The 26,578-nt window shown below is 46.3% G+C and overlaps 1 protein-coding gene across 3 annotated transcripts in view; it reads right to left on the bottom strand.

The window, feature by feature from the left end:
- The window catches only part of jbug (filamin-type immunoglobulin domains fbug), a 224,453-nt gene that overhangs the window by 75,385 nt on the left and 122,490 nt on the right, over positions 1-26,578 (bottom strand). The window contains exons 1-4 of one of the 3 annotated variants that reach the window (XM_065447652.1): positions 10,144-10,328; positions 9,247-9,312; positions 3,163-3,376; positions 967-1,084 (exon numbers count right to left, since the gene is read on the bottom strand). In XM_065447652.1, coding sequence (XP_065303724.1) covers positions 967-1,084; positions 3,163-3,354 — 310 coding nt within the window. In that variant the 5' untranslated portion in view covers positions 3,355-3,376; positions 9,247-9,312; positions 10,144-10,328. Of the gene's footprint in view, positions 1-966; positions 1,085-3,162; positions 3,377-9,246; positions 9,313-9,896; positions 10,099-10,143; positions 10,329-26,578 lie in introns of those variants that run through there. The other 2 variants (XM_065447646.1, XM_065447642.1) reach the window with 2 other exon arrangements.

Here is a 26,578-nt window from a genome sequence, read left to right as displayed (position 1 = left end):
AGTCCCGGCACATAAATCATGCCCTTCAGCAACATGATCGGCACTTGTGAGCAGGCGCGATCAGCCCGCTCGATACGCCGAAAAGAAGTTAGCATGCGAGCTCCCAGCATTTCATCGATGTCACAACTTGGTATATGCCGCATCACTTGTGGGCAAGTGCTACAGGCGTGACAATTGCACTCTGTGCAGTGTAGTCCAGTTTCGGTTTTTGAAGTGAAATTGTTAAGAATTCATTACAATGCAGAAAGTAGCAGCTTCGGCTTTTTGGATGTCTGGAACTAGTTACGCTCGAATGACTGGCTTCAAATATTGCATTAGGATCAATCATCCTGACTCTGCATCAAGCATGCTGCCTTGGCACAGTGCCAGTAGTGCCATTGCCCCTAGATGCCGACGTGTCCGGTGCTGATGCGCGCGAAAGTGATCGAGAATATTAATGGAGGCACTTTTGGAAGGCTCCACGTGGCAAAATGAGCAGCCAGCGGGCTCATATTTTCGCGATTTTGCTTATATCGAAACTCGAATTTTTTTCCAATTTTCACAGCTTGTGAGTTAGGAAGTTTACTGTATTGCAAAGATGTACATATATAGCATGTCCTAACAACAAAATAAGTCACTCCAAATACAGCATTAAGTATGAGAAGAGTTTCCACCTGTTTTCAGGCATGAAAGGGAATGTTTGGACAACTGGCAACCTTCATGCGAGTTCCACAATGTTGTACATATGGCACTGCGATAACAGGGGCAATCATGGTAAAAGTGTGCCTGATGTATTTCACGTCGTGAGTGGCAATGGAAGTAGAGGTTTTGGCTCGCAGTCATGACAGGAAATTGTAAAGTAAGCTATCTGAAAAATGATAGGGCTCTTCAGGGCATCGGATTACGCATCCACATTGAGCCCACCACAACTGCAGAAACGACACAGACGCTACAGTGCATTATATTAGCACTACAATACAAACTTACCCTTTTGCAAGTTTGACTCCCACTGTGATCGGTCCCTGCTGAGGTGTTCAAAGTCCTCGACGGTAGCGCCAAGCGAGTGCACAAGAGAGCACAGGGCCAGTCCGTCATTCCAGTCACTCTGAAATATACACAAGTTGTGAGCAGTTAAGAAACTCAGACATGGGCGTGAAAAAAATGGCCAAGAGTAGCTATAAGAATGGGAGGTAAAGAGATCTACCTAGAAAAAAAAGAAGAGCAGAATGGCACACAGCAATTTTCAAGGTGTAGATCTTACCATATTAAATAGTGCACACAGGCACATTGGTCGTCCTGGTTTGTGCGAGCCAAGCATAGACTAATTTTTGACTAAGGAAGACAGACTTAGCAAACTTAGATGAAGAAATGAGTTATGACTGTCACCACAAAGTCTGCCCATTGGGAAACAAACAAATGTGGAGAAATTGGGGATCGAAGCTCGCCACATGCTCAGTTTTGTCAATCCACAAATTTTCTGTGCACCATGCATAAGTGATACCAAAACCAAATCGTATCGGAATTGGCATGTGTGGGGGAAGAGCTGCAAGTCGTAACATTTATTTTATTAATAGTCCACACAGAGTTATTGTGCTGCACCTCGCTGTGAAATAAATTATGAGAAAAAAGATTGAAGAAGCATAAGTAGTTTGAAGAGGCCACAAAATTTTACATGGAATAATGACAATGTAAATTAAAAGTTTAAAGTCAATATGATCAGATGAAACTGATCGACAAATCACACTGCTGCACAACGAGACGTCTTCCTACGATGATGATTGAATAAAATGGTGCGATTTGTCGAGGATCTCATTAGTTAGTGCGAGCGCAGCTCCTTTTGTACGAAGCACATGCAGGCTGCATGAAAGTGGCGAAGCAAATCCAAAGATGGGCAATTAACACACATGCTCAAGGTCCGTGCAGCTTAAGCTAATGGGAAATTAAACTAATGGAATAATTAACTGAAGCGGCGTGGCCTCCCAGCAGCCATTATGTTTGATTGCCAGAGCAATTTCCCTGTATGCATGCAGTCAGCGTAATAGGCATCTTTGTGCGGGGCACACTTCGTGCTGCGGGATCTCGTACAATAATGTTTCTCATCCCTTTTAAAACAGGGCAGGCGCTTGAAGGTATCCACATTACACGCCCGCAATACGACCGCTAGAGCGCATTGTCACCGACAGAAGTATCAGCGAGGAGCAATGGTTCTGGTTCTCAGTCTTGATCAGTTGACGCATGTGACCTGTAGCCAATAAGGAGTCGTAACTATAGCCGTCCTCTCCACTCGCACATACAAGCTTACAAAGACAAAATAATGTCGTACAGACAATGGAAAACACTTTATGTATGCATGCGTTGATGCGAAAAACGAGCAAATCCACGTATCTGTTTTCATCGAAGTGACTCGCGCAGCTCCACCATTTTGGCGTTATAATCGATATGCGTCGGTTCGGGTAATTAATTAATCATCTTATGGGTTAATTAATCAGTTATCTGATTAATAACTCATTAATTAATGAACATCCGGATTCCCCCTAATTATCCGTTAATATTAATAGCAAGCATTGCATTGAATAAACATAACCGAGCAAACAAGTACCACGGCCGCTAAATATATATATTTTTAATCCAGCGGCCGTGCAAGTACGAACGAACTTGACTGTCACAGTGAGCTCACAGCCCAACCCTGACTGTACCTGCACTGACAGGATTTTGAACGCGCCTGGGTGGGTGAAATGCAACACCCACCCAATGTAGGCTGAACAACAAATATGCGATGTTTCAGTGAAGACAGTGAAAGTAAACGCAAAAAGATCCATGTTTGTTTTGACACAATGTCTGAAACAGCTGGCTGACATGTAAGGTATTCACAATTTAATTATAATTTTTTGTGAACATGTCATAGTAGGCATGCAGACAGTGCATTCCCGTATATTAGGAAATGCTCAAACTAGAAGCAGAGTTTTGTGATATGCATCTCCAAAACGCACCGAAGAGTACTCAGATTTACTACATCGTTTTCATCAAAATCCTTCTTGCATGCCGTGTGGAAATGTAGAGCATGAAAATGTAAAATGGACAGGGAGAGACGATAGTATAGAGGACAGGGTAAAGAAGAGAACTATTCACACATTTACGACACAGCGACTAGGTAAATACTAGCCACAGAAACAATGACCTTACGGTAAAGTTTGAAATGCGGAGGTGTGGCAGCCGCCCCTGGATCCATCGCAGAGTGGCCTTGTACCCCGGGCTGTCCTCGTTGATGAAATAGGAAAGGTAAGTCATGCCGGACAGCTCATCTAGGTTGGGGCTCGCCAGGTCCTCGGGTGTCAGAATGAGCGGCACGCCGAACTCCTCGCGTGCCTTCTCCATGGCCACCTGGCAGTTCTCCTGGCTGCACAATGCAGTTATTGAAGCAGCGATCATCCTTCACCGATAGCTAATTATAACTAGAAGCCAAATGTAGACACTGTCAGAATTCATGACGCTACGGCGAGCTGGTTCAGGAATTTCTGGGCCAGCGCTCGACACACCTGTCTTTCGTTCTTGCATTTTTACCGGCTTAGCGATTGCCTCCTTTCATGGTAATATAGTGGTCGTCTTGTTACAGCTAATGCTCAATTTAATAACACTGCATAATTTAATGTTATCCCTTGAGCGTCCTCTCAATGGAACGCAGAAATGTCTGAACTATCCTCTTTCCCGTTAGTCGCTTCGGCCTGTTGCCCCCCTCTTGCGACACATTCGTTGCACACATCTTTACACAAGTAAAGATCCAACGCTCTCAATAATTTATCTTGTGTACCGACTGCATTAATTGAGTGCTCTGGGTGGAGGCACTGTGAACTGACGGGGGCTTTCCAAGTGCACTGCTCAATGGATAGTGCCAATCCAATAGCACCGGAAATATTTGCCTGATTGATCTCAGGGAAGGAAGTGAGGAGAGCGGAGGATCGCTCCCTTACACTATGGAATCTAAACATTTTAACAGCCCCAAGGGTGAATAAAGCATGCTTGTCTGTCGCATAACGAACACCCCTATCCTTAAGGGGCTTCGTAGAATAGTTGATAGGGACAAACGGAGTTTCCTTTTTTCGGTGACCTTTTGTGGCAAGTAAACATCATAGGTGCGACAGACAACATGAAAACTGCGCGAAACAAACTTTCATATATGCTATTAAACTGTCAAGCTCGCGTGTCAGATCTTTAGGTTCGACAACAGGAGTTAACGCACCACATTCAACTTTATGGCTTGCCTCGTTGCAGGTGTAGTTTAAGCTGACTGTCGTGTACAATATATATTTTATTACATAGCTTTAAAAGTAAAATCGTTAGCCATGGCACAAACCAGCACCCTTAATCATGTGAAAGGTATTAGAGTGCACATGCATACAGTATATATGGCTGGAATGGAGCAATGGCGGGCAAACAACCACTGCTCACTCCATGTCAAAGCAGTATAACTCGAAATGTCCCACGCTGTTCGTATGAGTAATAATTCTGAAAAATCTATATGAAAAAAAGAAAATCTCAATTGGCACATACCCCACATATCAATTATGTATTCGCAACTTTCACGTACGGTGGCCGGAAACAATCGAAAGATTATACTCGCCGCTGGCTGCCGCCCGTTCGCGTAGCGTATTGGTGTTGTCTACGCTTTTCCTTCACTTTTGGTTGATGTTTTAACGCGTTCAAAGCTCCAGTGGGATCCTGAAGGACACTTAACATGCTCAGAATGAGCAAACATAGAAGTAACCGTATTGGCTGCGTGCCTCAATGGGTGCCGAGCGGTAGTTATGCGGTAGGTGGTGTGAGCCCCCACTCATTCCCACCGACTGCATCCATGAGGAAGAAATTTATTATTAAGCTGCGGATAGGCAAAGCTGTCACGGAAGCGATGAAGGTTTGCAGTGCGCACTTCATGCCGGATGACTTTTTTTGGAATATATGACAGATGAGCGACGATTCCGAGCACTTGAAATCGCGAAAAGACGCACCTCCATAAAGACGCAGGCACAGCACTATATTACGTGCAGGGAAAGAAATAATGCGCAATCTTAACTTAAATGTGTTGTAGGATGATTGATGCTTGCGTTCTTGCCACTCATGTCTTTGCGGCTACGTTGGAGCTCAAACATTCTCCGTGAAGCCTTGTACATGCTTCAGTATTTCTGGTTCTCGTTCATGCATTCGCGCTCTGCAACGCCGGCTTGACATTCCATCATTTTCGAACAGCGAGATTAGTTTCTCATTTGTGCATCGAAGCAGAGTGACGCAGGCGTGGAGGGACCTGGAATTCGTACCTCGTCTGCCACTTCGATGCGCGGCTGCAACGTGTGCACAGGCCCGCATAACTGCACTCGTAAGGTAACAAATCCTAGTCCAATAAATGTTAAACTACTGTGCAGTGTTCACGTAGCGAACCCTCAGCTGATCTGCGTGTATATTATTTTATAAATATAACTGGAAGAATGAAGCGAGCATTGCCACGGACCGGTAAATATCAGCTATGTATCGCTCGATCTGTCTATAGGCAAGACGCGGTTGGACTCGTGCAGGCTGTAAAACTAGCGCAAGACTGTAGCTTGCACAGCACGCATAAAGCGCAACAACTAAATTACAAGGATGAACGGTCATCGTATTAGATCGCAAAAGTGGTCAGATATGTTTTTTTTTTGTTTACTTCTCGTGTTCAACATCCAGCTTTGCGAACACAGGCAGGGATAACTGGACAAGAAATTTTCGCATACAAAACGCTGCTTTAGGGCTGCATTTCACAGCGTCGATGTAAAGGACTTCGGTCGCGCAACACGAGGAAGATTTGTTTTCTTGACACGGCGGCTTATTCAAGCGGTCTAAGTAACAACTTGCAGAGAGCATCACACCGTATAAAAGCTCATGGTACCCGCTCAAGGTGGCCAAAGTAATAGAATAGCAAATAGAAAGCACCGTCAGTTCTCTTAATAACACCGTCGCGGTAAAACTGAAACCACATCTCGTGTGGTTTGCTTCGAAGCCGCGAAGTTTGTATTCAAAGGCCTTCAACAGTCACGGACGTCGACGTGCTCGCTTTTATGCCGCAGCACACAATATTACCAGCGTTTAGGACTTCCTCGCCTTCAAGCAGGCTTCGAATCCTGTGTTCTGCTCGCCCAATGTGAGCCATTACGCAGGTTAACGACAGCGGGCGTGTAAACTGAAGAGAGATTTCAACATGATGACACGAAACAACATGTCACTGAGCAAGACGACCGCAGCACTGCACCGACTGCTCTAGTTCTTAATCTCTCGGACAGCCATGTTGGATTTAAGGTGGCGCCCCCTATAGGCCGTGAAAGTTGCGAATAGTACAAGCGCGTACGTTTTGTATATGTGACCTCATATCATACTAGGAGGTGATTGGATATATGATGGCTTATGTGGCATATATTCGGGATTTTTTTTTTTTTAATGCGGTTGAATCAAGTACAGTGTATACGTCAACAGTGGGCTGAGAAAACTCGCACAGCATGTAGAGGGAACCCGCATAGGCCAGCTAAAGATTTTTACTTTCAGTCCGCATTGCTGCTGCATTTGTTCTGAATTCCACTATTGCACTCTCCCATCTGCCAGTGATTTTTCTTTAAAAATTCAACAAAAGCATGCGACTCTGCAACAAGATGTCAGCACAGATCACTAGTGACCTTCGTTACGAAACCTAAACGAGTTGACGTCGTCAGATGCTTACTGCAAGAACACATGTAATACGCATAGTGACACTCCTGGCGTACTTTGGTTAGAGCATACAGAGCAACTGTAACTTTGGCGACAGTGACGTACAATTATACGTCATACTACTTTCGGTGCTATGATGGGGCGTACATATATACACTTTTGAAAAATCAGCTTCAGCGCACGCTGCATGATCAACTACAGCGAGGCAAACTGGAGAACTAAGTGGGCAGATAGGCTGTGCTGGTGTGGGCAATGTGGGCGCAGGCACGGACTGTCGAGTGTGTTTTCACATCATGTCGTCGTAGTATGCCTCTTTTGTTGTTGACACAATAAGACAGAGTACTACAGTGTGCAAAACCAAAAGTACCACCAAAAGTTATAACGAAGACTCTAGACAGTGGCCCCACAGACCTGGGCGGTGATATTGTAGCGATGCCCTTTCCCATGCTATTTCTTTTCACGCTTCGTCAGTGGTCACAGCAACGCTCCACCGGCGTTATAAATGGGATCAGCGGATATGAATGGTGGATAAGAGTTGCTTACAATCCAGCGGGAGGTATCGCTACGAAATCGCGACCCAGCTAGGGCTGATATTCTGGGATGCTATAGGTACCTATTATTGGCCCAAAGGTCTGCAAAACCCTCTGATTGGCTCAAAACTCGGACATGGAGGAAATCGACAACGTGGCTTAGTGGTGTATACAGGGGCGTATACTATTATTATGGTTCGGAAAGCGAACTCTTCACTTAGCCTCACGTTATCAGTAAGAATCGCATTTTATGCTGACCAAAACGCCATTCCGACCAATCACGTGAGGCCAAGCGAACGGTTCGCTTTCCGAACCGTTACCCGGAATAACACCACTGGACGCTGCCAAATCACGCCTTGTTGTAGAAGTCACCATCTCGCCACTTCTGAGTGGCTGAAAACTCAAGTTGTAGAATTTCACAACTTGCCGAAATGTGACGGTGACAGCAGTACCTACCCGCCGTGAAACTGATACTGATGGGGAAACGTTCTCATCTCACCCGCCTCCTCCCTCCATACACACACAAATTTCTTAACTCGCTTCCGCTTCCGCTGCTGCAAAGTCAATGGGCGTACCATCTATGGGCGTACGCTGAAAGCGAGACCACCGAAAGTGAACGCACCGGAACACGTCCGCGCGCGTCTTGTCAAGCGACGAAGAACAAGCGCTCAACTCCTCGCACTATTTTCGCGCTCGGGCGCTTCCGTGCCGTGCGACGCACCTTTTGTTTCAGCGACAGGCTCCAGGCGTCACAAAAGAGCCGAGCCGCGAAGATCAGCTTTCAGGATCAGCTGCGCGCAAGAATGGACTGTCGCGTTCGGCACTAGCAGCGCGCGACGCGCCGCGCTTGTGCGCGCGCGTCAGCGCACGTGGTATTGAGGCGGTTCTCTCATTGGCTCGTTTAGTGTGCGGCGAATACCGCGCGCTTTTGTTTCGGACGTAGTGTCTGGCCGAGACAAGGCAGTTATGCTGGATCTCCCGCCAACTCCCCGTGAAAACTCTGCAGCGAAATTTACTTCAGCTTTAGTGACCTTGTAGCCTAATGCCAGTTGTTGTCCCTTCTTAAATCTTGCGGGTGTCGTGAAGATGCTCAACGGGCGCGCAGCTTCTGCGTTTCTGCTATAACTGTCGCTTTCCTCGTAATTCGCCTACGCTGTATATCGCGCAGAAGAAGAAAATGAAGAACAAACACATGCGCGGACACGAAAAAATGAAAGAAGTGTTAAGGAGTCAGTCGGTCGTCGTCCTTGCATAGCGACAAAAACCAAATCTTGCAGAGGTAGCTCAGGAAGAAATGGGCAAACCTGACTTTGTCAGTGCGTACGAATATATATATATATATATATATATATATATATATACGGCTACCATTTTAGTATTTTCTTACAGATCCAGACATAAAGTGATGAAATGAAACCACACAACCAGTTTAGCTAGTAGAAATGCGAATAATCTGTCGAGTTTAAAATGCCGTAAGGCGTCGAAAGAATGAACCAGCGAACGTTCCCCTAATGCGGGACCTTTCCTATTTAACCAGTCAACAATGGAGCAAAATTTACACAAGCGCCTGTCATTGATGCTATTATAGTAACTGTCACGCATTACCACACGTATATAAATTTTTACGCTGCCTTAAATTAAGCGCTTCGAGCCGTTTATATTTGTTTGGCACACGAGAGAAAGCTCAGAGGGCGACGTTCTTCGTGCAATGGCAGCGCCAGCTGTTTCAATTGACAATCCCGCGTTAATGCGACCGTGGTCTGTTTGAGTACCACTAACACTGTGAATAGTGCGCCTTTCCTATCCGCTTCACCGCAACGCTGTTATAGTGCACCAGACAATCGCTAGTTAGCTTTGACGCTGTGAAAGCTAAAATTCTTATACTCTGCGAGGCGTCCGCAGAGTCAATCGCTTCATTCGCCGAAACACTGCGAATTAAGCGCGTACGTAACACGGTGAAGCTCGAGCAGGAGATACGGACAGTGTACGTCTAACACACGCGAAGACGGGCACTCACCTGGCCGACGTTCCCAGCGTCCTCCAGTGCGGAAAAAGGCCAGGCTTGCAGTACTCCAGCAGGGCACTGTAGGGGAAAAGAGAAGGCCAGGTAATGAAGCGATGATGGGCGGTGACTGTGGAAGAGGCACAGTTAATCACCATCCTAGAAACTCCAAAGCACCTTGCAATTTATCTTAACAACATCGTTATTAAAGTATGTCTTCTCTTTTCCACAACTTCCGGCACCGCTTCAATACACGTATTTATTTCGTTCCCCCTGTCGTTCATGCTATAAATCTTGAACTGCACAATTGACCGCACTTAAGCCTTCGCACGACAAGCGCTATTTGATGAAACAAAAGATTGCGATGGCAGCTGCATGCACTCGCCTATCTCAGAGCCAATTAAGACGTGCCATATTTCTATAGAGTGATGATCTTTATGCGCGCGTAATCTCCGAAACGTCGCATTCCATTTCCTGCAGTCGCAAACGACCGCAACAAGAGCAAAGAAGAAAGAGGAGCACGATAGGTGCGAGCGCTTGCAAATTGCGACCCCGTATATACATGTTTGGTAAACGGGCAGCAACTGCGTCACATTGCGTCCATGGCGAAAGAACGCATGCAGATAATTACAGTGTATAAGCCTATAAGGTGCACAGGTACGTACGTGTTGCGTAATATATACGCCATGCTGTTTATCCTTCTGGGTTCAACTTGCTCCTTCTATTTTTTCGGGCACAAAGCATTTAGCCCAAATACTTTTGATCTAATTATCGTCTCCCTTCAAAAATCGACCCAGAGCTCTGTTAATCAATATTATAAGCACGCGCCTAATGGTCACTGGGACGTCGCGCCCGATCGTTCATCTACGTTTTCGCACTCGCGAACGATTAAGACGATGGGCGTCAGGTTACCGTTGCCACTGTTTCGATATGGAGCTCTTAGCAGAATCACCGATGCAAAGGCGCAGCCGACCGAGCGGTGCCTTGACACCAACGACCGAACTGGAGCACCTTAAACGCGCGAGCGGGACGCGAGAGATGAAAACGCGGCCTAACTATACCGTATACGTTGAGAAACACGCCCCTTTTGCTCACGAGCCGCGACTAAGCTCACTGCATGCACACGGCCTCGAAAAAGTAGATGAGATGGTACGGCGATTGACGGTAGCAAGTTTTCTTTCTTTCTTTTCCCATGTTTTTTTTTTCTTTCTTCTTTTAAAAAAGCTGTGAACGAGGAGGCGTTCATATCTGGGGCAGACATCAGCCCCTCGTTGCGACTTCGTCACGAGCAATGAAAAAAAGAAAATATGCAATGTTCTACTGTTCCTTCGTGTATACTGTCTATTGTTGCGCTGAAAAAGTTTTCGAAACGAAAAATGCGTTTTTTTTCAACAGCACAAGCGCTGTCGTGTTTCACGCTGGGCGACCACTTACGACTCGCTCCTGTTTGCAATGTATACATAGGCAGGTTTCCGTGTGTACCATCTATCCATTGTATTCATACACAATACGAACGTAAAACGCGAGAGAGGGAAACTTTGAAAAAGAACACTCCATACGCTCAATAACTCAACAGCGCGATGTCATGCTCCTGCGAGACTGGTTACTAAAGGTGATGTGGACTTTAATGTGAGGCGTACGAGACGAGGTGTACTGGAGACGGTAGAAACGAAAGTACAGGCGTTAGGCAGCCCTAAATTGAAGCGTGTAATTCCGTGAGGTACAGTACGCACGTACGTAAGTGTGTGCGTGTGTGTGTGTGTGGGGGGGGGGGTGGCGTGTGTGCGTATGCGGCTCACGCTGCACGCTTCCTCTTGCGTATCATTCACTGCAGCCCGTGCGTTAAATAAAAGCTGGATTATGTAAAACATTCTGCAGATAGCATTACTCGTGCTCTTTCTTTGTGTTATGTTTTGATGTGTTCGTGCCATTGTCAACCACCTCGTTCCATTATTTTTGCTCGGGCTATTACTTCGCACGACACACATTAATCGAACTGCACGCATTGAATACTCGCCATGCGTATTTTTATATCAAACACAACTCACTGATTTCACCCTTAACTACTCTGAAGCACATGAGAGCGGTTGCCACGTTCGGGGGGAACCTGGCTGCTTGAATGTCCGCGCTACTAAGAGTGCGCGGGCTTCTAGGCAGGCGTGGATGCGTATACCTGCCGCCATTCACGCTCGAAAGCGAAATGCCTTTCATCCACGGAGCCGCAAAGATCCGTGTCAGTGACGCCACTACTAGTAAATCATTACTAATATTACTCTTGGAAATACAAACATCGCCCAGTGAGAAAGAGAAGCAGGCAAGCAGTCGTCTTCCGAAAAAGACAACCAATCTAGCCACTTTCGTTCGAATAAGAGGAAAGAAAGACGGGTAAAAGAGGAAAGGAATACACCGCACAACACAACACAGACAAAGTACATATATAAGCAACCCCCAAATGGCATATCACCCCAAGTATACACGGCTCCTTTAAACGGCGGCGATATTTTCGGCACAACACACGTTCCGCCACTGAAGTTGGGTTTGCCTATTGATCGCTGCTGCTATGCACTACCACTTAACATAAGGTCGAATCACCGAACAAGGATTATGGGCCGACTGGAAAAGGAAAAAAAAAAACGAAAAATAAGAGGACGTTGTCCCCTCTTCCGAGGCGCGTGCAGTTGGGCAGACTGAAAGGTGCAGTTTTTCATTCATTTCATTTATATAGACGGAGTAATACATTTGCTGATGTTCCACATTACAACATTTGTAGACAGCAATATACAATACACGAGAAATTTCTCTGCCAGAGAGTACGAGGCAAAGGGCGTCTCTATGACGTCTCACATGGGCCTCGCAACCAGGCAGAACACAGAGCACTGCAGACAGTGTATACAGTCCAATCTGAATCGTACAGTGTAAATACGTACTTTATGGCTAGCGCAACAAGCAGCGAAAGCAGGACACATGAAATTGCAAGCAGTCTACAATAAATACGGCCAAACGATAATTACATTGAAAAACAAATATAAAATACGTTGAAGGAGAAAACAAACAAGCATATAATTAATAATAATAATGATGATGATGATGATGATGATGATGATGCGGTGCCACCATAAAGGCGCCAACCTATCCTAATATTCATTTCAATAAAAAATAATAATAAACTATTGCAACGCGCGTTCAGTTACTTAACACTTCCCTTTCCCGAAGCAGACGTCTAACCTGCCTTTCGAACGAGGAGAACGAGCTATATTTTAATTCAATGTCTACTAATAAGCAGCTAAAAGCTCAGGTATTTGGTAATTAACCGACTGGCGCCCCTAAGTTGTCCTAACCATATTCCTAACGTATATAACAAGTGTATGGACGGCGAAAAGAAGCAAGAAATTGTGTTCCATTTCATTTAATACAGCCGTATATAATACTTGTAAGTCTTTGGCGAAATATGCTCACAATCAATAGGATACAAAATTTTTGGAAGAAAGGCAATGTGTGCTCGTAAGTAGAGATATTTCAAATTAACCGCACCGCCTTTTGAAGCGCGTGCAGTCTGTTTAAATAATTCTTGTTTGTAACACCCGCCCCAAATTAGAACTCAATAGAGCAGCTTAGAGAAGATCACTGCACATCATAGTTGACGCTTGAACCAGGTTAGTAGAATATACCTTAATTTGTCTGGAATACCCAGTGTATTCGTTATTCCTAAACACAAATGTGATATATAAGTCCAGCTTATATTTTCTTGAAAATAAACACCCAATAACTTGTTCGAAACAACACGTTCAATTCTTTCCTCTTGAAAAGCTAATTGGACGTCAGTGTTGTAAGCTTTATTTCTTGATCGAAATGTAGCTTCATTTGTTTTGTTTACATTCAGTCATAGATGGTTGCAAAATAGTCATGATGATATATAGCGCTTGTAGCCAGGCATTAGCCCTAGGCATCAGGTTGTTGAGGTCACTGTCATTAAAAAATACATCCGTGTCGTCGGCACACAGAATGAAATGAAGTGTTTCAGGTACTAGAACAAGATCATTTATATAAACAAGAAATTAGGAAGGGCCCTAAGATCGATCACTGAGGCAGGCCATATTTTGTTCTTTCTAGGCTTGAACGTACGTTTCAGATACCTACAAACTGGAGACGACTGTTTAAATAATAGCTAATTAATTGTGGTGCATTTCCACGCAGGCTGTATCTTTCTAACTTGTCGAATAGAGTGCCATGGTTTATGGAGTCAAATGATTTTTAGAAACCTAAAAATATTTCCACAGTTTACAGCTTATTTTCAACGTTCTTAATTATTTTTTCTTTACCGATTTATTATTTTGAAATCTATATTGCTGGTAGATCTTGAGCTGATTTTTTAGCGAGAGAAAAAAACAGAGTTTGTTTGGTATTTAGGATATACTCAGCTACCCTATATATAGAAAACACGGATAAAATGGGCCGATGGTTCCCAAGAATACTTTTGCTTCCGGCCTTGTGCACAAGGCAAACACGTGCAGCTTTCACTTTATCAGGAAACACGCCATAACGCAGAATGTAGTTGCCGATGTGAGAAATCAGTACACACAAAAAACCAGACGCTGCTTTGATTGTACGAATTTGCCACCAAGTTTCGAAGACACGCTATACGCGCGTGACCGCGGATCACGAGGTCGCAGGTTCGATTGCCTGCCGCGCTACAAGATTTAAAAAAAAATCGATGTGGTCGACGTTAATCCGCAGCTCCTCACTACCGCGTCCATGCACCTAACCCACCGCGTAGTTCCGGGACGTTAAACCTCGAAACCTTCTCCCCCGCTTAGGAACTCCAGGTGTAATAAATAGAAGTCTATAGGCGCGGAGTGGCCGCGAATCTTTTGGCAGAGACTGTAGGTACGTGCCTCTAGTTACTCATGTGGCAGATGCGGTCACATGACGCAAGGGCGTCATGTGACCGCATCTGCGACGCGCACAGCGCGTGGTGGCTATAGCGGCGCGGCAATCTGCGTTTACTCCAAGCCCGACCGCGAGAGCGCGAAGTGCCTTATCGAAGGCTATGCGAGCTTAACCGAGCGCAGTTTCTTTGAAACCTACTTTTAACTGGGTGAGAAATTCGACAGTTGACTTTAGATAAGTATTTGGTCCATGAAATAATGAATTAAGGTTGTTACGAAACGATATGCTGGACTGTATCTTAATTAAGAGACTGTGCGAATATAAGCGTTTCACATCAGCTACAGTCAAACCTCGATATAACGAACACGCATATAACGAATTATTGAATATATCGAACTCTTCCGAAATATTTTTGTCAAACACATGTATTTTTAACTTCCTATAGCGAACGCGGTTTGGCATAAAACAGATATAACGAACTTCGCGACGCCAAGCCCTACCTCACTTTAATAGCAGGCGGCAGGCTTCGTTGCACTACAAGTGTGTTGTGCGGCGCAGCAAACGTTCAGGACTACCTCGCAGGCGCTGACAGCGCCACAGATGCCACGTCGTCATCGAGAGTTGACAGCCAAAGAAAAAGTGTTCAGGCTGACCCTGCTCAGGCTGACCCTGTAGACGATGAAAACATTCCGACTTCACAAGAAGCACTTGCTGCGTTGGATTTACTGCGCCGCCACTGCAGTGCTATTGAGGGCAGTGGGTTTGCCCTTGTAGAGTGTTTGCAAACTGTGGAACAGGCCGCGATAACGTAATTCTTTGTGCGTAAATAAATGAACGTGACCCAAGTAAGCATCGTTCGAGTTGCTGTGCCTTCTCTGATTGAATTTTGCTCCTCTTGCATGTATTTTTTACGAAATTTTATATTACGAATTATGGATATAGCGAACTAATTTCCGACTTTTTAACTGTTCGTTATAGCGAGGTTTCACTGTATATCGTCCCTCTCCGATATGATAATGTCGGCGCTATCTATATATATATGAAAAACTCTCTACACAGCGCGTATTTGATGAGTGATTGATTGATTGTTTGATTCATTTATTCATAGAGTGTAACGCACTAAAGTGACACACGGTCCATATAGCTATATGTCTTGGTGAGGGGCCTTTCATTCATGTGCACTCAAGCCGCCGGTACAGGACCGTTCTTGCATTCCGCCCACGTCGCCAGCCTCCGTTTGTGTCTACACGTGCGCTACCGTGGATTTTGAACCAGTACAAGTGTGCAGAAAAACAACGAGAAAATGACCAAGGCTGTACTTCAGACTATACGAGAACTGTGGTCGATGTTTTAAGTATGCTTAGCGTACGCCTAAATTTCATGTTTCCCTCAAGCACTCGCGTATAATAATATCGCTGCGGTTGCTCCACTGCGGCCAGCCTGCCAGCACACGCATATCGCGAACACTTCTCACTCGCGCAAAAATGTCCACGGGGCGCACATTGAAAAGTGTTAGGATAAGATGCAGAACCAGAGAAAGAATGTTTTGAGTCCGTATATGGTTGAGTACTGACTAATAACGCTGCAGAGACGCGGCCAAGACAGGGATAACTAAAATGTTCTAGTTGGACCGGTTGCTCGTCCGATACAGGGCAGGAAACACCACAAGGAGCAAAGTGGACGGGCCAAATGTAGCGATTGTCTCACCCACTTCTCAACCCATCGCACTGCTCCGGTTTCTGCGTTGGTTCGTGACGCCCACGTATACTGCGAACGAACTTTCCGAGCGTACAACGGCAGTTGGTACGAATCTGCGATTCCAGATAGGTCGAAAAACAACACAGACATACGAAGAAAGGACACACACACAGATAGGGCCACCGCAAAGAAATGACAAGAGGCTCCTGTGTTTGACGTTCCTTGAAATTTTTCTGTTTAGGACGGCGTCTTTAATGGCGAGTTACCGCCACTTTTCAGTATCGGGCGTGTTCTGTTTCTAACCTCGTTCCGCGTGGAAATCGTGGACACACATATCGCGCACTGGTTTCAGGACCAGCACACCAAGTCATCACCTCTGATGGCACTGCGTTCGGGATCGGACCAGCTTTAGTCGGACATACAGCCAGCCGCACAGAAATGAAGGAAAGAGTGAAATGAACGAGAAAGCGAACGCACCCACCTGCCGCCCAACGTAAACACTCCTCAGCGAAGCCCCGCTACCGGCGGCGCACTCTCAATCCAGCCGCCACGCGCAAACACCCACGCGCGGCGTACGATGCACATACACATCCAAGGCGGCGGCAGCGGCGAAGAACGACGACCACGACCAACGCCTCGGAGAAAGGCGACCACGCGATCACTCAGCGTCGTCTTCGGATCGCCCACGAAAGAAGCGCACGACGCAGCAGCCCTCGCACTCCGTCGCGGCACAGAGCCAAGAGCGGGCAGAGAAATCCGCGTGTGCCGTCCGTCGCGCGTACCCCGGCCACCCTACTAACCTACTATGTACACCACACACTTCTCTGCCGAGACGACAGCGACAACGAAGAAGAAGAAGAAGACGACGATGTCGCGACGCTAAAGATTAGGTGAGAAAGAGAGGGAGAGAGAAAAAGGGGGAGGCGGTCGGCACGAGGTCCACACACGCATATATATACGACTCGCGCGGCAAACGATAGAAAATGGCCCCAGATTCAGTACAATTCCGAATGAACGAAGAAAGAAAAAAAAGTAAAACAGCACGGGCAGGGCAGACACGTCTTCGGCATACGCAATGACCCCTGAGAGAACTCGCTCTTTAGCGAAGGGAGGGTAGGGAAAGAGAAGGGGGGGTGAGCACGCGAAATGGCCTTTCCAACCAACAGATCGGACCAAAAGAAGAAGAGTACAGCTGCGGCGGCTTTGCAGAGGAATCGACGACGACGCGGCGACGACGACCTAGAAGCGAAACCTGAAACTATATAATCTCCGCGTGAGTGCCTTGTGCCTCGCTTCTCCTCTCTCCGCCTCTCTCATTGCGAGCGAGAGAGCAACAAAGCGGCGCATTTATACGACAAGCCGCCGGTGGCCCAGAAAAAGGGGGGCAACTTCGAAATAAGCAAAAATCGTTAAGCGTGCAGCAGGAGAGAGACGCCAGGCGAGGGCACTCGTAACGGTCTCATACGTATAGCGTGTACAGGGTCGCCGGAGTTCAGGTTACGCAGAGTAATCGAACTTTGGGCAGAGTGTCAAACAAGAATAATCATTTGGAAAATTGAGCAGGACCACTCTTAACTTCAAACGGCCCAATGACAATGACGACCACAACCGACAAAGATACGACGATGACGGCACGACCACTCGCATATGCGCCGGACACGGGATCGAATCCCAAGTGACAGCTGCTTGTCTGCGAACGAACGGAGCCGATCGCGTGCAGGCAAAAAAACCGCACGAGCACGTTGACATTTCATTTCTTTACTGCGCCACTTCGAACAATACATTTTTCTAAAATGGCTTCTCAAAGCTTGGCCGAGTGTAGTAATCTTGCCTTCAAAGAAAAAAATCTGCCAATCTGTTTGTCGTTCGAGGAGAAGGAGGAGACAAAGGAGAGGAAAGACAGGGAGGTTAGCCAGTGTAAAGTACCGGCTGGCGCGTTCGATATAGCGACAGTAACTATATACGGACGCCAGGGGCGTAGCCAGGGGGGGGCTTATGGGGCTTCAGCCCCCCCCCGAAATTTTTTCGTGCTGTCCATGCACCGCCGACCAAAGCGACCCCCGGCGCCGGAAATCACTCTGGATTTTGTCTATAATGTCTTTTTGACGCTCGAAAAGACATTTAACCGCGAAGATTGCAAACTCGGGCTGGATTTCGTGGCAACGCCCATACACCGGGAGTCACATAACGCCAAGCAGTCCCATCCAAGCACAAAGTTTCAAGGGCGCTTTGATGGTGAGCGGGCTCGCCGCGGCATCGCACTGAGGCCACCGAATCTATGGAGCGCATGGATATCAATTGCGAAACTTTATGGGTATATATCTCATAAGCTCTTGATGTGAAAGGTGCATTGACGTTTCCAAAGTTGTGCTTTAGATTTTCAATTGCGGAACTTTGTGGGTTTAATGTTGTTATAAACATTTGACGCCAAAGGTCTATTGACTTTTCTAAAGTCTTACATCGGAACATACAACGAGACAAGCCAAATCAACACACTAGCAGACGAGTTGACAAAGCAGGCAGCGAGGTCCAATGAGACGAAGCGTTGGGGTGGTTCATTTGTGCCGTCATGTCACATTAAAAATGTCAACATTTTTTTAAACCTACGCCAGTACATCCATGCCAAGACACTAAAGCCAGCCAAAGTAACTACGTTCTTATTTATTTTTTTACTTTGACTTTTATTCGCGAGGACACATTGAGCCTCTTCAATTTTTATTTTCGCTACCCTACCCGCGGGCTGCCAGAGCCAGCCAGAGCGCATACGTTTTTCTCGTATGGCCCCGACCACCGTGCGGTGCACTTCGGTGCGCGTTCGGTTTGCTCTGGCCGAGTGGATTTTCACCGGACAGAGTTTTGGACGCTTTCTGGCTAGCAGACGAGAAAAAAAAATGGTCGCTCGCCGCCATCACTGTGGGGACTCGAAGGATTGCACCGCACTCCTTGAGCGGAACCTTTCCGGAAAGTCTTGTTTCGCCGCTGTAGGATATTGAGCAGTATGCGTATGGTTCTCAGTGGACCAAGCGTCTCATGTTTTCTTCGGTATTCCTTCCGTAGCCCCACTAGGTTCCCTAAGTAGGCATTACATTCTGTCCAACATACTTTCCTATGCGTTTTTTTTTTCATTTCGGTGCCTCCGCCTCACAGAAAAAAAAAATACATTGTTGCGGCGCAGCGAATTGTCGCATGGTGAAAGTTCGATTTTGATACTTCTTCTGCGGAAAGTAATGGGCGACGGGACGCTTCAATTGCCGGATACGTTTATTATTTTATTGCGAAAGCAATTATATGGACACTCCAGGCGCATTCCTGCCATCGCCCTCACGTTTCGTACAAAGTCCAAGGGTGATAACATCGTGACCACGCGCTGCATGCTGTATGTGCGAGTGAAAGCGTAGGAGGGGAGGTGGAATGGGTGAGCCGACGATGGTGGCTCAGTCTTGTGTGCGCAAAGGAGAAAAGCGGGGAGCAAGCGCGCTGCCTTCCGTCGCGCGCAATACATCGGGGGGAATCGATGGAATGGGGGCGGAATCTAGGATTCTGTGAATCTATGATTGTGCAACATGTTTATTTGCCTTGTTGGACGCATTATATACAGTTACTTCTTCTTACATACATAGACTCATTGGAGACTTATAACGTATACTTAAATATCTTGTTGCGAGGTTTTGTGTATACATACAGTGAACTTTGTTTCCAGGGACACTTTGTTGTCCTTTATCAAGCCGTATTTTCGCATTTGTATATCCCATGGTATCTTTGCATTTCTAATGTACGAGGGCGAGTCAAATGAAAGTGAGCCTACCCTAACCGCGCAATAATGGTTCGGTTCATTATCTGCGAGGCATGTGCGTAGGAGAACGGCATGTCTCATTTACAAAAGTGACACGCAGGTGTGAAGATAAATGTTCTTTAATGCTCTCATACACTGGGTTGAATATGGTTGCGTCACATAATGGGCACTTCAAAAGTTGAACAGCTCGGTGTCGCGAAGTTTTTGACAGCTGAAGGTGTTTCGAAAACAGAAATTAGTCACCATATGACTGCCGTGTACGTTGAACACTGCATTTCATTGACCACTGTGAAGCGTTGGAGCAAACGGTTCAAAAGACGTTGCAAAAACATTCCAAGACCGGGCCAAAAGCATCGTGCAATCACCCCCACACAATTTCAAAGGTTCATGAGCTGCTGAAACAAGAACGGAGGATAAGCATCGATGAACTACTGGCAGACCGTCTGAACATCAGTCACGGTTCGGTTCACGCCATAATTCATGAGCTTCTCGGTTATCGGCTCTTTGGTGCGCGATGGATCCCCAAGATTTTTATCCATCGCGAGAAGACGGAGAAGTTTCGCGCTGCCTTGACTCATCTGATCGGGTATCACAATGAGCATGACGACTTATTGTTTGCAACTGTGATCGGGGACGAACCTTGGTGCCACTACTACGAGCCTGAAACACGACGGCAAAGCTTACAGTGGAAACATTCGAATTTACCACGCCCAAAGAACGTAAAGGCCGTCATTTCCGCTGGAAAGGTGTTGTTGACTTTTTTTTTCGATCGACAGGGTCCATTACTGATAGAATTTGCTAAATCTTGAGAGGCTATCAATTGTTTCCGATATTGTGAAACGCCAGAACGGCAGCGTGTCGCAACCAAGAACGAACAACGTGGAAAATTGACGAATAGGGTCATCTTGTTCCACGACAATGCCTGTCCCCACGTCGCTTATGTGGTTAATATAAAACTGGGAAAGTTTAAGTGGGAAACGCTGCAACATCCGCAATAGAGCTCAGACCTGTCACCTTGCGACTTCTACATTTTGGGGCAACCGAAAAAACAGCTCAAGAAAACCAGATACAGACTTTTTGAAGCAGCAACCCAAGGAGTTTTATAAGACGGGAATCGCGCAACTCGTTAGTCAATAAGACAAATGTCTAAATTCTCATGAAGACTACTTTTAAATAAAGTACCCCGTCGTTGGCTCATTCACTTGACTTGCCCTCATATATCTTGCAGAACTCCTGCTTTTTATACGTGCTCTCTGTCGCGACTATAACTTCGGTGCAATTACTCACGATACACGACAAGGGACAGCTACTCCTGCGTAATACATTGGAACAAACAACAGCGTCATTGAGATTTTTCACTGGCCATTGCATATATACAAGAATGTCAGCACGGTTCTTGAATGACAAAGTTTCATTAACATATTTGTCCTCAACTTGTTCAGTTCATTGCCTTTTAATTTTTCATATCAGCGGTATGCACTGCTTTCCTGGTTTCGAACTGATATAGTTCTAAAGTTCGTGTGATATTTTCTTTACTTAATAAATACACAAACAACATGGAAGCATTGACGTCAGTTATGTTGGGCACAATTTTTGGCACATACGAGTATAATATTTTATGAAAAAATACATATTTTACTTGTATTTACTGAGCGTAGCTTTCAAGAATTCGTTTGCAGCATCTTTGGCAATGACAATGCAGTTATTATGCAGTTATTATTCATATAGTTGATCCCTCGATAAATTGTTTAAGAGGAAGCTTTAGCTCGGGCCCGATCCGACGCGGCCTATTCAAATACTTGTAAACCGCAGACACGCTTTTCTGAGATAATCCTGCTAATCGCTTTTATTGAAATTGGTTGCAGGTAAATCCTAGTGTCTGTTGGAAACAGAACTTTGATTTAGGGCCTGAATTTTGTTTAAAATATTTTGGAAAATTCGAAAGTTTGAAAAAATAGAAGCACGACGTTTACAAGCTAATAGCTATGCATGAAGAACAGATATTGTGGTTCTGTAAACGGCATTTATTATAACAGTAAAAGCGGACAAGTTTGCTGTGTCAATTTGTATCTTACGTGAATTGGTTGCGTTGGGTAGAAGGGTTCTGCAAAAGCCGTATTTCCGCAATACTAAATTTTTTGAGATTTATGTGTACCATATCTATTTTTTCCGCTGTAGATGTACTATTAGATGCAATTCACAGAATTGTGATATCATTTTTAATTGTTGAGTCACGGTGTTTTAAACTTGATAGTTTCGTTTTCTGAAAATTTTCAATTTTGGCCAATTTTTAATAAATAATTGACCACCTAAATGAAAAATTCGAAGCCAGTAGTCACTAGAAATAAATTATTCCTTTTAAATGCAAAAAACCTCCTCAAATTTGGTGAAGTGGTTGCAGGGAAAAACAAATTCCGCTTCTACATGTACTTAAATAGGAGCACCCGAGCTAAAGCTTCCTCTTAAGGAGGAGGCTATATATATATATATATATATATATATATATATATATATATATATATCTTGGGCCAGTGGCGTAGCCCCCCCCCCCCGAACAAAATTTCTGGCTACGCCACTGACGGACGCTCGAGCCGTAGTCCTGCCTTCGCCGCTGCCGTCGTGCTGTCCCGCTGTGAACGACGCATGCGCGGCTCGCGCGCGGAAGCTTAGATTGTTTCCAGAGGCTCTCCCGGGTCTCCAGAGCGTTTGGCTGCAAAAATGACGAACTGGATGCGTGGCGCAACGACAACAATCCGCTCAGTCGGCTCGGCGGACAGCGTTCTGCTGTTGGGCACGGGCGTTGTGCGCGCGCGTACAAGCACACTAGCGTTCCCGACAGCCGCCATGTGCATGCGCTGGTCTGAGCGGAGTGAACGGTAAGCGGCCTCGTGTTGAGAAATTCATCTCAACTCGAAGCTCCCGCTTGGCTTGGTATCTGAGTGACGCCTGTTACGTGAGCGCGCCGAAAGGAACGCAATGGGTGTCACTTCAGGCGTCATTTTAATCAAGTCAAGCAAGGGTTTCAAGACTCATTTCTCAATACGGGGCGTAAATGTCAAGCTAACAGACATTTCCCTGGGCGCTGAACTATATACGCCAGCGCTTATTGCATCGGTCTCATCTAGTGCACCACTGAGGTGCGACGCCTGCAACGCCACCGGCGGTGGCGCTCCTTACCACGCCAGCGTCGCGAGACGCCTGGTAGCTGCCAGGGTGCTGTTCCTCCTGCACAGCATCAGTTGCCCTGCATGTTGCGTCGCGCCAACCTGTTGCACCCGCGTATAGTTTAGAACACCACCTGAGGAGTTCAAGCACAACGCGAAACCTTTCTATATCGCTGTCAATGCTTCGCCCTGCGGGCGAAACTGTCAAATCCTTTTTTTTTACCTTTCTCTCTCTATCTATGCCTACGTTATTTTCTTTCTGTCTGTACTAATTTGACGTCACGCGCTGCAGCTCAACGTTACTAGAAGCAGCGTTTCCTACAGCTTGACTATATGACTTTCTTTTCTGGCGAGTTGTAACAAATGCCAGGGCAGGGAGTACACAGCGCTAACAAGGTCTCTTCGCTCTTTGTACTGCGTAATGCCACCAACTAATTGCGCGATAGTATTTGGAGGAAACGTGATCAACACTTGTCTATATCTAAGAGACACATATTGTAATATATGTCAAGGTTTTCTTATTATTTCTGTCGTTGTAGCGCAGAAACAGTTCGCAGGACTTGCTGATCGTCGAGTCTTTGGTTCCCTTAAAGCTCAACGTGATACCTCTTTGTCGATAAGACAAGACCCGGGAAGACGTGCAGTGAGAATTTATGACGTCACGGGCAGCCGGTGCGGGTACTTGTGCTCATTCACTTATTCTTGACACGTCGGCAATAGAGTGGGCGTAAGTCTGCGTGTGAGTTGGGGTGGATGCGTGTAGATAAGATGAGTGAAACTTACTACATGCCAGGAAGCAACGTTACTCCATTTGTCACTGTGTAAGCAGCAGTACTCACTCTTGTCAACGTTCCAGGGTTCAAGTCTTTTCTTTAGGGGTTAGCAATACAACGCTGGTAGATGAGGAAGAGGAACGAACATTATTTTAGTACAGCAGACTTATGAGACCTAGGCCTCCCTACCTATATATGACGGCCTCGAGCCCTTGGGCCCTGGCGGCATCTTCGGCCTGCTGGGTTGGTCTTCCGGTGCACAGCTCAGCAACGCGGTCTCCCACTGCACTCTGGTATTATGTGTTTTATCCTGTGTGGGTGTCCGAGGGCAAGCCTAAACCATATGTTGTAGGTCAGCCCTTCCTTGACAGTATCTACACCTATCCGTGTAAAGATCCGGGTAGTAGTGGTGGTAGGCCACCGGGTTCGGATATGTATCTGTTTGTAAGAGGCGCCATGCCGTCGCTTGCCGTCTACTAAGTGGGTAGTGTTCCGGGGGGAAATGGGCCCTTCCCAATTCATAGTGTTTGGTGATCTCGTTAAAGCTGGTCACCCGGTCTCTCTCCGTTCCCAGTATTTGCGTGTCATCTGTACGGTCCGTCAGTTCTCGAGCCATGTTGTGCGCTATTTCGTTCGCCGGAAGGGAGGAATGTGCGGGTGCCCATATAATGTGAACATATCGATCTTCACGAAAGTTGGTTAAAATTCTTAGCCCTTCCGGGGAGATTCTTCCTTTGGCATAGCTCTTGACAGCGTTCTTGGAGTCGCTGGCTACGATGTTGGCCTCCGTGGAGGCCAACATCGCCAGTGCCAGTGCTTAGCGTCATGCCAGTGCTAAGGCAGCCTCCTCCGCATTTCCTATTTTTACAGTACCAGTAACACTGGAGCCACCCTCTAAACTCGTAGCAACTATCGACATACTCTGTTTATTTGTGTACTCCGCGGGGTCCACATAGACTACGTCCTTGGCACTATGGAATCTTTTATGGTGAGATTCTTCTATCTTCGTGAAACTCCGGGTGCATGTTTCTGGGGATAGGGGGTATTGAGAGATGTTCCCTTATTTTCCTTTGGATATCTCTCCGCATGCAGTCCGTGCTGTGCTTCGTAGGTTATGCCGACGACATCTAAGATGTGTCTCCCCGTCAAATTGTGTGTCTTTCATACTGCGCCGCTATCTGGGCCTCAATAAGTTCGTCTAGCGTGTTGTGCACGACGAGCACAAGGAAACACTCGTTTGACGTATTTGCCGGAAGTCCGAAGGCTTGCTTATACGCCTTTCTAATGATGGATTATATCTTGGCTTTCTCCACAGCGTAGAGTTTATAAGGTAAGGGACCACATATACGATACGACTGGTTACGAATGTTTCTATTAATCGGATGAGATTGTGCTCCTTCATGCCATAGTTTCGGTTGGATATCCACTTTATTAGTCCCGATTGTTTGTTGAACGCTATTGTCCAGTAGTCTAATGGTTTCTCCATTATGGCCGTTTTCGGATATGCGGAGTCCCAGCCTTCTCAGGCTCTCCACTATAGGTATCCTAGTGCCTTCTACTGTGACCACAATTCCCGGCCTTTCCTTAACGCTTTTTCGACCCCTGCATACGGGTCAATAGAGCAGACGCTCTGGTTTTCGCGAGGAGCATCTCATTCGCTTGTCTCTGACGTAGTCTTTGACTATGTTTACTGCTGTTTGGAGGATCTCTTCCACATGCCCATCGCTTTCAGCCGACACCCAGAGGATGATGTCGTCCGCGTATAGGCTGTGTCCGAGTGCTATCTTTTTGAGTCTCGGAGGAAGACCAATCATTGCCACGTTGAATAGAAAGTGGAATAGGGCTGAACCATGCGGGGTGCCCCTATTACCTAGATTGAGCGCCTCCGATTCGGTCTCTCCAATTAAAATTTTTGCCGTACGATCCGTCAAGAAGTCTTTGATGTATGCGTATGTTTTACGTCCAATCATCCCAGCTCTTGGAGATGTTGTAGTAGTCCTTGGTGCGTGACAGTGTCAAAGGTCTTAGTTAGATCGAGATCGCCTTGGTGTCTATAGAGTTTTCGCACCCGCATCTGTGATCTGATGTTTCCGTTTGAGCATAATATTTTGCAGCCATAACTTGGGTCGAAATCCAGCCATGGTATATGGGTAAAGTCTTCCATCATCCATGTATCCCGTGAGGCGTGTGAGAACCACACGTTCCATGCGTTTACCGAGGCAGGATGTTAGCGATATGTGCCTTAAGTTTGTCAGTTGTGGTTTCTTTCCAGATTTCGGTATAAAGATGATTAGGGCTGATTTCCATTGACTTGGAATGCCATCTTGCTCCCAGCAGTTATTCATGTATTCAGCGAGAGCTCGGATGGACGCATCATCGAGGTTCCCGAGTGTTCTTTTTTTGGTTATCCCATTAGGGCCTGGCTGCAGATTTTGGGTTGAGCCTGGGGACGTATTCTGAAACGTTCGCCGCGGCGAACTTTTCGCACTGGCCACGCCTCCGCCGTAGCGGCGCGCGCTGAATGGCTGCTTTGACAAAACCGGAAATGCACTTGCGCCACCTGAATTTCCGGTTTTGTCAAAGCAGCCATTCAGAGCGCGCCGCTACGGCGGAGGCGTGGCCAGTGCGAAAAGTTCGCCGCGGCGAACGTTTCAGAATACGTCCCCTGGTAAGCTCATATCTGACTTCAGCCTACGTAATGGGGGTATCGACATCAGGATTCTCGTTACCTAGGTAATCCGGGAGTCGTTCTCTATCCGCATCTCCAACGTACATCTTTTGGAGCTCTCGAAAGGGGTCTTCTTCCGTACCTTCGTAGCTATGTATAACCTTAATTCTGTAGATTGCGCCTTTGTACGGTTTTTGTACTCTCGGAGTCCAAGAGGCATCGGATAATGTTCCAGGTCTTGGACATTCCCATTTGCATTTCCCTCAAGTTGCACGTGGCTACCCAATTTTGTTGGATTAACCTACTTGCATATATCTCGATTTTCTTGTCTAATTCCACCATTCTCTTCCTTAATTTCCATTTA

The sequence above is a fragment of the Dermacentor albipictus genome, chromosome 1 (assembly GCF_038994185.2).
Source record: "Dermacentor albipictus isolate Rhodes 1998 colony chromosome 1, USDA_Dalb.pri_finalv2, whole genome shotgun sequence".
In the NCBI taxonomy this organism is placed as follows: Eukaryota; Metazoa; Arthropoda; class Arachnida; order Ixodida; family Ixodidae; genus Dermacentor; species Dermacentor albipictus.
The sequence above is the reverse complement of the archived record's forward strand: the minus strand, read 5'-3'. Positions and strand labels throughout refer to the sequence as shown.